This window comes from Hippoglossus stenolepis, chromosome 5, assembly GCF_022539355.2.
Source record: "Hippoglossus stenolepis isolate QCI-W04-F060 chromosome 5, HSTE1.2, whole genome shotgun sequence".
Lineage (NCBI taxonomy): Eukaryota > Metazoa > Chordata > Actinopteri > Pleuronectiformes > Pleuronectidae > Hippoglossus > Hippoglossus stenolepis.
The window spans coordinates 2,858,755-2,870,959 of record NC_061487.1 but is presented as its reverse complement, the minus strand read 5'-3'; the positions used below and the strand labels follow the sequence as shown (position 1 = coordinate 2,870,959).

The window sequence follows — 12,205 nt, the reverse complement described above, 5'->3', positions numbered from 1 at the left end:
AAACCCTGAAGTGTGAGTGGTGAGCTGTGTTTACGTCAGACCTCAGGAGCAGCAGGCGGCGGTGATGTTTTGCTATGGAAACAAGCACAGGGCAGTCCACGTGATCAATGTTTACGGAAGTAAGCTGCTCTGTCAGCTGCCTAAGAATCGTGAACAGAAAGTCAGTCATGTCGGGTGTGTCATGTGACGTTGATGTTAAGATTGTTTAATGTCTTCAACTACATGTCTCTCACTCATCGCCGGGTTTACAGCTCGTGTAGCTTCCTCTATTAGCATGTTAGCTAGTAAACTGTAGCATGAACGTTTGAGACTGAGGCTAACCGTTAGCTGACATAGCTAACACTGCTGTCGCAGCGCTGCCAACAACACCCCTGGCCCCCAGCTCCTCTCCTGCGGTCAGGGTGGCCTCACTGCCAGCCCCGGTGTATGTGGACCCTCCAGCATCAAACGTATTCGTGGGTAATTCGCTGCAGTTTGTGGAAACTCTAACGAAAGCTAACTGCTAGCGCGTTAGCCAGACGTTAGCATCATGGGAGCCGAGCAGAGCGGAGAAGCGGAGCACAAACACTCGGACTACAGCTCGTCAGGTGAATCTGTGCTCTGGTACATCACACCTTGTGTTCTGTCCACTTGTATCCGCCTCTAGGTTAACCAGCATATATTAGCTTGACTAAATAAAGTGAGTGCACCTTTGCATTGTCACTGGCATTGATGGAGAGTAAAGTTACTGCAGTACTTTCAGTATTTCTTTACTTGTTTACCCCTCAAATTTAATGATTACATTTTTTACTCCATTACATTTACTTTGTAGTTACAGATTCCAGTTACTTCTTCAGAATACAATTATACTCATCTTACAACATGTTCATTCTTCAGTAAAAGCAATGCTAAATCTAATATGGAAATAAAAGCTATTGCATACATTTAGTCCGAAATGATTCGTTCTGCATAAATAATACTTGTTTACATTTGTATATATGTCTGATAATATTACTAATGATTAAATCATTTTCAATATTTACATGTGAGAAGCTGAAATTAGAGGATTTGACATTTTTTCTTATACGGCTGGGCAATATGGCAAAAATTATATCAAGATAAAAACTTTCATATCAGTCGATATCGATGATTGTCATGATAAATGTCACATTATTATTTCTAAGTTTAAAGATAAATTTGTACTTTCACATAAATCAAATTTTGGATCCAGTATTTTTTACCTTTGTGACAAAACTTGTCTTTTTAAATAAAGGATGCAAGTTTGTCTTTCATCATTCCATCAAGTTTCAAATGGATCAGTGTAATCCAAAGTACTCTTACATCTACATCTACACTGTCGTACATCTCAAACACATTTAACACATTTTCTCAGATTAGTGTTGACAGTTAGCAGCAAGTGATTTGATTGTGACATGGTCAAGGGATTTGTGCCTGTTAATATTAAGAGTATTGTTGTTGTTGCAGTGGTGCCGTCTCCAGCAAAGCAGAAGGCGAAGATGGATGATATTGTGGTTGTGACCCAGGGGACCCAGTCATTGCGGAATATCCACAATGACCCAGACGTCATCAAGCTTCAAGAAATACCCACATTTCAGCCACTTTTGAAAGGTACCGTTCAAGTTCCCCAGCTGCTGACATCGATTTTCATCGTTCAGACAGTTTGGTTCAGCAATTCAAAAATAACCCAATGTAATACAATTTACAATACAATCATTATGCTTTGTTTTTTATGAACCTATTTTGAATAGTCTCTGCTTGCTGGTCATTTTGTAGACTGTGGCTTGTTGTTTCAGTGGAAACTGCACATTTTAACCATCATTTATTTATACTTTATTAGTTAAAGCTACATATAACTAATAAACACATTAATAAGCATACATTTTACAACCCTCTTCAGTCTCCAAGTGTTCACTCACAACAGAAATCCCAATAAAGTATACAGTATCTGGCAGATAATGTTTATAAGATATGTGTTAAAGGTAGGGTTGCAATGTTGTAACTGAAACACTTTTTATGGCAACATAAACACAACCAATCATTTTATTGGGACCAGATGAATCGACAGAATTGCTGGCGCACCTGTCTGTCTGTTCGCACCCTGCCTGTGCTCTCATTGCGCATGACTGGAGTCTTATAAGGTGCAGAGATAAAAAAAGTTGTCTTCTAGCAGTTATCAGTCAGTACACATTCATTTGTTTTGGTGGCGGAGCTTTTGACAAGAGGGCCAATGGGAGGCAGTCGGATGTATCCCAGGAAATGTAGCCTGCTTTGCTAGTTTTTCTAGGATTACCAACCCTATCTTTAAGTGTTAAACTATCATCACTGATTTGGATCAGATCTCCATTTCTGGGTAAGTGTAGAGGGCAAATGCCTGAAAGAAACTTTTACACATGCTAGATTAAAAAACACTGTCAGACAAAAACACTGTCAGACAAAAATAGTACAGCCTACACTGTCTCTCACCTTCTGTCAGCTGGAATTGGCTCCAGCTCCCAGCGACTGTATATATAGATATAGATCATGGATGGGTGGATGGATGGATGATATGTATAGCAATGTTTTGGTCTCTCTGGTAAATCTTGATAATGTCTGGCAAAGATTTGTTTGTCAGATTGAAATGTAGCTCTTATAAATGAGGGTCTTTGGATACATTGTGCAGATCTTTTGTCAGGTTTTTAGATTTTCAGTTTTCAAATGAAGGTGGTGACAGTTTCATCACATCTTACACAAGTTCCCAATGGTCTATTTTAACATTCTGTGCAGCAAAGATAATTGTCACTGCAACTCATTAGCACTGTATTAGAAGGAAAATTAGTCAGGTTTCCTGTGTAGGCACACTCCTGAAATAGCAGGAAGGGTAGATTCGTCAGATCCAGAGCTTAGCTAATTAAAATAATTACCAAAAGCTAGGTTTTGTCAAGCATTACCCTGTTCTAACATGTTTATGTGGGTCCTCTGCTCGTTTCTCTCCACAGGAGTGCTGAGCGGCCAGACGTCACCCAGCACTGTGAGTCTAGAAAGGCTGGATAATGCTCAGGTTCTGCAGCTCTGCATCCGTTACCAGGACCATCTACACCAGTGTGCAGAGGCCGTGGCCTTCGACCAGAATGCCCTGGTCAAGAGGATAAAAGAGGTAAAATTGCATGGAACAGAATGTTACTTCACCCCTAAGTTTAGGTTTTGCTCTCTGGAAATTAAAAAAAACACACCAATTAGCTTGTTGAAGAGATGTCCTAGTTGAGGGATTCCTGCCTAGGGAATTTCCTGACGGCTAAGACTCCAGTTGTCCTGAACCGGCAAAGGTGGCCAGTGCTGAGAAAGTCGTGGCTAAACTGTCTGAGAATAAAAAAAAATTCCACAGCTACCCACAGTCTACAGGAAACTGAGGGAAGTTTGGATAATTAATTAACTGTTCAATTCTTATAAATACTCATTTATTCCAGAATCTCAGATGTGAGAATTTGCTGCTTTTCTTTTTCCGTCTTTCTTATCAAAGGTTTTGAGTTTTTTCTTGGCGAAACAAGTCATTTTAAGTCATTTAGGAAAATTGATAATCTTTTTAGCTTCTTTTACATTTTAAAGACTCAATAATTGAAAAAGTTAAAAAAAATCATTGAAACAAAGATAGGCAATGCAAATATTAATAAAGTGCAGTCATATTATAAAGACAAAAAAGCTGACAAATGTTCTATGTCTCGGTTATTATGACTACATTTTGGTTTGATAACATGTTTAAATAATAAAAAAGATTCCGTTTGTGATAATTACATTAGAAAAAGCTTTTTGGAAAGGCTATGCTAAAATTTCATATTTATTAGACATTTGGTATTGACAGGTTTTTTATTTTTTATTTAACCAGCACATTTTACATTAGGAACATGAGTAGTTGTAAACCAGAAGTTTTATAAATCGTCTCAGATATTTCATATTTTCTCTGCTTTGCTTTGAGATGATTCAAAGTGTCATCAAAAGTCACAGACTATCTCTCTTTCTAAATCTTGCTCTTTCTCCCTCGTCTGTTTTCTTCCAGATGGACCTATCTGTAGAAACCTTGTTCAGCATAATGCAGGAGCGCCAGAAACGCTACGCCAAGTACGCTGAGCAGATCCAGAAGGTCAACGAGATGTCCATGATCCTGAGACGCATCCAGATGGGAATCGACCAGACGGTGCCTCTGATGGAGCGCCTAAACAACATGCTGCCTGAGAGCGAGCGCCTGGAGCCCTTCAGCATGAGACCCGATGGGGACGCTGCCACAAAGTAGTGGAAGTGCGGGTCTGTCCAGCTGTAGGGAGATTAACTCTTTACACGATTCGAAGTCTTGATTCATTCAAGTTATTTTTTGTTTGTTTTCATAGTAGATGAGGAGCTCAGGTGTAAATGTGGGAGTCTAGTCAGATGTGTCATCATGTTTTGAAAACACAGCATCCAGCTTACTAAACACACATTCACACCTGAATTTGACCACATCATTCTGCCACTGGAGCTGCTCTGTTCCTGTGCCCGGACCCTACAAGACGATGCTCTGGAGGATTGTTATTTATCCCTTCACTGCAAATTTCTTGTCCAAGGGTTTTCTTTGGTAATTTAAAGGCAAAGGAGGAACAAACATGAAAGAGACAGAAACAACTCCTGCATACGTGTAGCAGGTTTTACAGACTCCAATGTGGATGTGAGCTACTAATAAACATCTCAAAATATTTCGGTCAGCTTTCAAAATGTACATCTGATCTTGCAGTGGTTGGCGATTTTGGTTTTCATCTCATTTCCACTCCCAGTCACTGTTTGAATATCCCTTCCAAGCACTGCATGTATGCAGACTGACTGCATTAAATTCTCTGATCTGTATTGGTGTATCATGTTGGGTCGTTAAGACGAAGAGACTCCCGGAGAGTACGCATGAAGAAGGATTACAGACTTTAGATTGCACAGAGAGCATGGATGTGCTGCACATAGGAAGGAAAGTGAGAAGCTCCTTCGGCGACAGTTTTCTCAATGTGACGTCTTGAAGTTCTGTTTTGTCTTTGGTGAATTTGACTTTAATTTATTTGGACTCTTTTGCTCGAGCAGTTGTCTCAAGACCTTTGAATTTAAACCCCAAAACGTTGGGGAAAAACCGAGCCTTACACTAGATTCACAGTTTTCATGCTTGGGACAAACAACATTGCCATTCTTCGTGCTAACATGTCATGCTAGCTGTCAATGCTAAGCTAAAGAGAAGTACACAGGAAATAAAATCCATAACCAGATGAACATAAAGCAGGTTCACTAGCTGCCTCTGTCTCCTCTTTCACATTGTGTTTTTGTGTTTGTCCAAACATGATTAGATTGGCTGGTATCTCCGGGCCAGCATGGTAAATTGTGCTCAACTTCTTCCAAACACAGTGCAAGCAATGCGACACAGCGGAACAGCAATGCAGTTCTTCAACGTATGACGTCGCCCCATTCAAAGTGAATGAGCAGAGTTACCAACGCATATTAAAGAGTCCTGCATAATTCTTCAGCTCGTCCCAGATCTCCATCCAAACCACGCTGTTAGGTCATTGTACCACATTTTAGAAGCAACTTTGTATCTTGTATCTTATCTTTTCACAATGATAGCAAAACACCAAACATCGCTAAAAAAAAGCAGATGTCAAAACCAAATAAATATCTATATACTTATTATTGTAAACAAAATTTAAAAAAGGAATTGATCACCAGTTACTCCAATTGTATTAGATTCGGCTGCAACACTGTTTACCCCTGAAACTCCAAAAGTGTTTGTGGACTCAAACACTTCACCCACGGTGGGTGACCCACTCCTCCATTGGGATAGTGGTGAGGAGATAATGAGTGAATTTTCATTTTTCGGGGTACTATCCCTTTAATATCTGCTTTTTCTGCCTGACCACTGACTGTCGGAGGAATCAAACCTACATTGTCGGCAAATTATTAGCTATATCAGCATTTCTTTGAGTTCTGTTTACAGCAACACATCTTTGCTTGAGAGGTGCAACCATTAGTCCATTAATTGTTTGTCTCTTGAATATATCTTATATAATATTTTTTTAATGAAAAATATTCAAACCAGCAACCATGAGATGTGACACGTTATGTTTTTAATATGGTTATTTCAACATTTATCACTTATGTTTGATCATTTTATTTTGCAAATGTTCCTTTTTTTTTGTTCTGGAATACGGAAATTAATAAAAATATGTTGAGCCATTGGCCAGTTCCTAAAACAACATATACAACATACAACCTATTGCGAGCCCTTCCTGAATCAAACTCAGTTTCTCTAGTTTCCCTCTTGTGAATCCTTATTTCTTGTGTTTGTACTCGGCTTAGCTAAGTCACAGAAATCCATGGAGTTAAAAGTAATCCTTAAGATCAAATCAGAATTAGGCATTAAAGATTTTTCCTCGAGTTTGCTGCTCATGGAGAGTTGCTTCTTTTCTGGGTAGCAGTAGATATTTTTTCACATAAGTCGGCGTATTGTCTGAACTTGAACTGGTGGTGTACGTTGTTGAATTTTGCACTGCTGTGTAAACATGCTGAACTCAATTACTCGTACAAAAAGATCTTTCCCTGGTTGGTTTGCTTTGAGGCACAGAATTAGCCCGGTTCATTGACATGAGGGACGTAGGGCAGAGACAGATTTTCTTTTTGAGTTTAAAGAAAAGCTCCTTTGATATGTTATCGCCTTTCATGTGTAAATTAAAACGGCTGAGAAACGTCTTAAACAGCCTTGGGGGTATTGTTTGAACATTGGAGCAGAAATGGAAATTGTCATTGCATTCTCAGCAACGAGGTGTAAAAGTTCCTTGGAGCCTTTATAATGAAGAATAGCTCTCGACCCTCAGAGCTGGATATTAACGCTACAAGATGATACAATACGATCTGCCACCAGGAAATTCATTCTCTGAAATGAAAGAGGAAATCTAATTTCCCCTGTACACTTCTCATTTGAATATAAATCAAAGGCTGGGTTCCTTCCTGTTTTGCCCACACAAAATTGGAAACTTGAAAATAAGTATAGATATCTTATCACCGTCATCTTTCAGGGTGAAACGGAAACCAACACCGGTTGATTTCCTGCAATAAGAGTTCAACTTTGACATTCCAGACAGTGAGTCACAGAAATGTAGAACACATTCAAGGTAATTACTTCTCAGTTATTTCATTCAAAAGCAAAAATGGCACTGAGGTCAAATAATAGTGGGAAAATGTAATCTGTCGCTGAAACAGTTGACTAGATGATTGACAGAATATTAATCAGCAACTAACAACATGCCCTTGCTGCAGATAATGATTGATTCATTTTTTATGTTATTTGATTAAAGCTTAAACATCCAGTTAATTAGCTGATCAACAGAAAATTAATTAGCATCAATTAAGACAATTGATTTTTTTGAGCAGTTTCCAGCAGTTAATAAAGATATTACTGTCTGAAGCTCCGAGACAGTGAGAACTTGCTGCTCTCCTTAAGCCAAATATCTTTGGATTGGTTTGCAAATGTTGGTTGGAAAAAACATTAAAATATTAAGGGCTGCGGGAAAATGGCATATTTAACTGTTCCACTCTCATCGCTGCAAACTCAATATATACTGACAGGCAGAAGCCAGTGAGCTTATCTCAGCATAAAGACTGTAAGCAGTAGGACACAGTTGGCCCGGCTCTGTGCAGAAATAACTAAATCCACCTCTCTGCATTATTAAACCCACTTACCCACTTAGCCCACTCTGTCACAGAGGTTATGCTTTCTTTGCCATTTTGTTGTTGTTGTTCTTCTGTCTGACTGCAGGTTTACTCAAAAACTACATAGGTCATTTCAATAATATTTTTGATGGGTTGGGCCTGACCCAAGGAAGAACCAATACAATTTTAGAGCAGGTAAAGGGGCGGATCCAGAATTCTTTTCCACTGTGTTTAACATGGCAAAATAATGTGTTTTGTGAATTTTAGAATATGTTTGGTTATCTGATGAGAGACCTGATCTCAACACATGTAATATGGTGATAAACTGGCCAGTTAGCCTCGGCAGAGGTTTACTCCTAGTTAGAACATTAAACCGTTTGTTCAATACGTACAAAAAGTAAGGTATGAAAATGTGTTGCTTCATTATTTGTTATATTCCAGTATGTACTAGCCCAGAGCCCTGTTCAGACCTGGTATTAACATCCTTCCTGAGAGATCCTGTCACAAGTGTTCAGCCCTAAGTTCGTCTCTTCACACCGGAAATCAAGATGTGATCGGATCTCACTTCCCTCTTCTATATGCAAATACACACGTATGTAATTTATGCTCACAAAGACCAAATGATGTTTTTACCCAGGTCGACAATGTCAGAAAGAGAGAGAGGAAGTAATGATCGTGGCCTCATGCATCACACACTACATCCAACTGAGGTCTGAGGGATTGGATCTAAAATCCGGCCTCAGTTTGTCTCGGGAGTATTCCCACCTCAACCTAGAGCTGTCCATGTGTGATCAGATCCATCAGGAAAGACGTTGATACCAGGTCAAGGTCTTTCTCTTTGCTGTGCCAACTTAACGTTACAGCTCCTGGACAAGAAGTAGTTTCAGAAGATGTACGCTGTTTCAGACGAGGTTAGGTCAGCGACCGATAAAGCATTACAATCTGTAATTCCTGTAAAATAGTGGTCTGCCTCTTGGAAAAACAATGTTCAAATGTCTGTTTTGAAATGATAGTGTATTCACTTATTTAATTTAATTTTAAGTGGAAGATTATAAAGATCCTTACTGTTTTTCTTGCCTAAGAGTGGATGTAGAAACTCTACTGCTTTGAAATGACTGAGATTTTTAATTACACTACATTCCTCCCTTACATGTGCCAAATCTAATCTGTTTCCTCTGTGAGCAGGTTAAAACCATTTGGCCCAGCACAGTTGTAAATACTGTGCCAGTGAGTAGCTTCAAGGGAAAGCGAGAGGCGTGTCTTAGATGATTGCCTGTATTGACTTTCATCCTGTAAAATTACCCAGCGCTGCTTTTTACTTATTTTTTATTTGACACCCAGTCTCCTCCAGTGATAGATACCCAGTGGGCCCTCCCTCTTGAGCTGCAGCCAAACGTAATCCTTCTTACTGGAGACACCCTCCTCAGACCAGATCTACCAGGGCACATTTAATAAAGCACTTTGTTGCTTCAATGCACAGTTGTGTTCTCAAGGACACCGAGCCGCTGCAGCAGAGCAGTGACATGTCCTTCCACTGAAATACCACTGCCCCAGTCGTGTTTAGGAGGATGACAATATGTCAACTGTCTGCCTATTAGTGCATGTGGAATGTGCCGTGTGATTAGATCCCATACACACGTGGAATGTAGACTTCCACCTGGAGGTCCTGCTGTGGTGTGGTAAACTGACAATTTAGTAGCACTTAAATGGCACTTACTTATAGCACTTTGTAGTTTGGCTTTCTTGAAGAAAATTGTACTTTTTTGATTCTTGTTGTCCTGGGTTTGTACCCTCATGGTTGAATGCACTTATTGTAAGTCGCTTTGGATAAAAGCGTCAGCTAAATGAAAATGTAATAAAATGTAATATAATGTCATCTTCAGCTGTCTGGATCGAGTCAAACAACACGATACACACAAAACAATGCTAGGAACACAGCTAAGGGAAGCAAAAAAATCAAATAGTGTTCATGTGTTTGCAAATTAGGTCACTCCCCAGGCAAGTCCCCCCTCAAACACCCAGGATTCACTCAAAATATGTATTTACCACTCATCCATAAAGTTGAAGTAATGTGTCCATATCATTGTTGTACAAAAACAAGTAATCCGGCCCTTTCTACTCTTGCATCTCCTACATAAATATGTCATTTCTAAATGTATAACATTCAGTTTTAATGTAGTATAATTCTCACTCTTTTGCAAAGAAAGTGTGATGTTGTTGTTATTATATTGCAGACATTTACTTACAGGGGTTTTCAAAGAGTGAAAATCTGCTAAAAGCTAAATGGCTGCTTGCACATTATTCACACAGCAACATACATGAATGAGAATTTTATTTATATACAATTTATTGGCAAAGTATATATATGCACACAAGGAATTTGATTTCAGTTTTACATTGGATGGGATTGAGATGCTGTTTTCACCCTAATCCCTGGTGTAAAAATAACAGTAAACATATGACTCAACATATAAGTAGCACAACATACGTGTAAAACATATTAACATTTTAAGTACATATTAAGGACTCAAATGAGATATAAGTACACAACATAGAACACAGTCTAAAAGTCCAAACCACTCTCACTCTCTTTTTTCATTTTTGACACAGACACTTGTTTCCTTTTGAATGTGAACAACCAGCTGCAACACGATGGATGTCTGCCAGGAGAGTGTCTGGAAATGATTATCCCCATTTTGAAACATCATCACGCCCCCTGTTCTCTGTGATGCTTTTCAACCTGACAACACATTGTACAAACAACACATTGTACGACCCTCTTTCTCTGTGACCCGACCCCAAGTCCTGAGCGGAGCCTGTCAGTGCCCAAATATCATGCTGTGTCATAAACCAGTCTGGAAACGGAACAAAGCTTTTGTTAAATTAAATAACCCCAGAATTCATCCCCTCAACCAAAAATAGAGTTTATATATCAAACAGAAGTGATTATGTAAAGTCACTGTTCAGTTTGGTCTGTGTACGTACACCAATTTACTGTAATCAGTGTTTGGGGTGCAACGAGGGACGACACCATCGTACAAATGTCCACAATCTAGTATGGATGACAAAACCGTGATACCCTGACCTGCTGTTTAGTAATTGTAATAAAGCTTTTTGCCTTAATATTTTGGTAGAAATGTTGCGTATTATATTTAAATTGTATATGTTTTAACGGATTATTGTATGCTCATAACAAAGGTGGTAGTGGAGTTGCAGTATTTTTCCAAGTTGAACATTAAACTCTCAGGTCCTTGTACAGCTCCAGTCGGTCTGGCCAAAAAACTGATTTATGTGCCTTTGAGCAGGGCACTCTGCTCCCAACTGCTCCAGCAGAGTGACCGTCAGCACAGAATCATTGCAGATGTGAATATTGGCAGAAGAATAATGTGTAAAACATCCTTCCCCCCTCAAGTCATCGTTGTAAAGAAAAACATTTGCACTTGTCTGGATATATAAAGATTTTACAACAGTAATAAAAAAGAACAAATACAAGCAGGATAATGAATTTCTACAGAAGGGAAATGGTAAAATTGCTGAAAAACTTGTGTTTGATGGAACGTGGGGCGGTGAGAGACTCAGATGGTGATTCAGTGCCATCGGGGCTGCTGCCATGAAATCCAAGTGACAGCATCATGTCTCATCGGAGACAGCCTGTAGCCAAACAAACAGCAGCTCATCAGTTTGGATCGCCTGCTCTGAACAGGAGAGGTGACATTGGCTCATAACGTGGAGGAGGGGAGCAGCGTGGCCATAAATTGTTAAATGTTTCTTTACGTCTCAGCAATCACAATGTCGAACCAGAGGTACTTGAACTTTGGATGCACTGGCTTTTGTTCAGGAGCAAGTCTGTGAGAAGCTGCAGCCAAGCTGTCTGTTTGGTTAGAGACAAGAGCCAGACATGCAAACCACAAACTGAAGAGGCCCAGTTTACCACAAACATACTGGCCCTGCTGCTGACAAGTGTCGTGACCAAAGAGGGAGCAGAACATCTTAGTGCTGCCTTCTGTTGTGTTTGTGCCTCCACGCTGCCAAACAGCTGGGGCCAGAAGTAGAATGTTTTCAGGTTGTCTGTACATCCGTCCATCTGTCCCATTCTTAAGAACGCAATATCTCAGGAACCTTTAGATATTCCAGGAACACCTGGAGAAATTTCATTCCACCTGACTCACTTGAACTGAAAGATGAACTGATATTACCCGGGTGATTAACCAAGTCAGCATTTGTCCCTCATCCTTTTGTCTGTTTGAACTCTCACCAACGAGTAAATCTTAACTGTGGAAAGCATGTTGCAAATGTTCCTGCATGTTACACCAGAGTGACACAGAGCAATTACAGGCGTACCAGGAGCACCGTGGCTTATTACTGGTGGTGTTAAAACAGCATATGAAAATGAGGTGGCAAGTCCGGTGACGTGGTGTGAGGAGAACAATCTCACCCTCAACACGGACAAGACCAAGGAAAGGATCGTGGGAAAGGAGAGGAGAGCTCATCGGCCGCTGATCATCCGTGGGCTTGAGGTGGA

At 39.8% G+C, this 12,205-nt stretch overlaps 1 protein-coding gene across 1 annotated transcript; it reads left to right on the top strand.

Moving 5' to 3' along the window:
* The first annotated feature begins 95 nt into the window (after positions 1-95).
* borcs5 (BLOC-1 related complex subunit 5) lies at positions 96-5,268 on the top strand. The gene is made up of 4 exons (XM_035157656.2): positions 96-587; positions 1,465-1,608; positions 2,976-3,133; positions 4,031-5,268. The coding sequence occupies exons 1-4, from the start codon at positions 530-532 to the stop codon at positions 4,262-4,264; spliced, it is 594 nt and encodes a 197-aa protein (XP_035013547.1). The 5' UTR covers positions 96-529; the 3' UTR covers positions 4,265-5,268.
* The last annotated feature ends 6,937 nt before the right edge of the window (positions 5,269-12,205 follow it).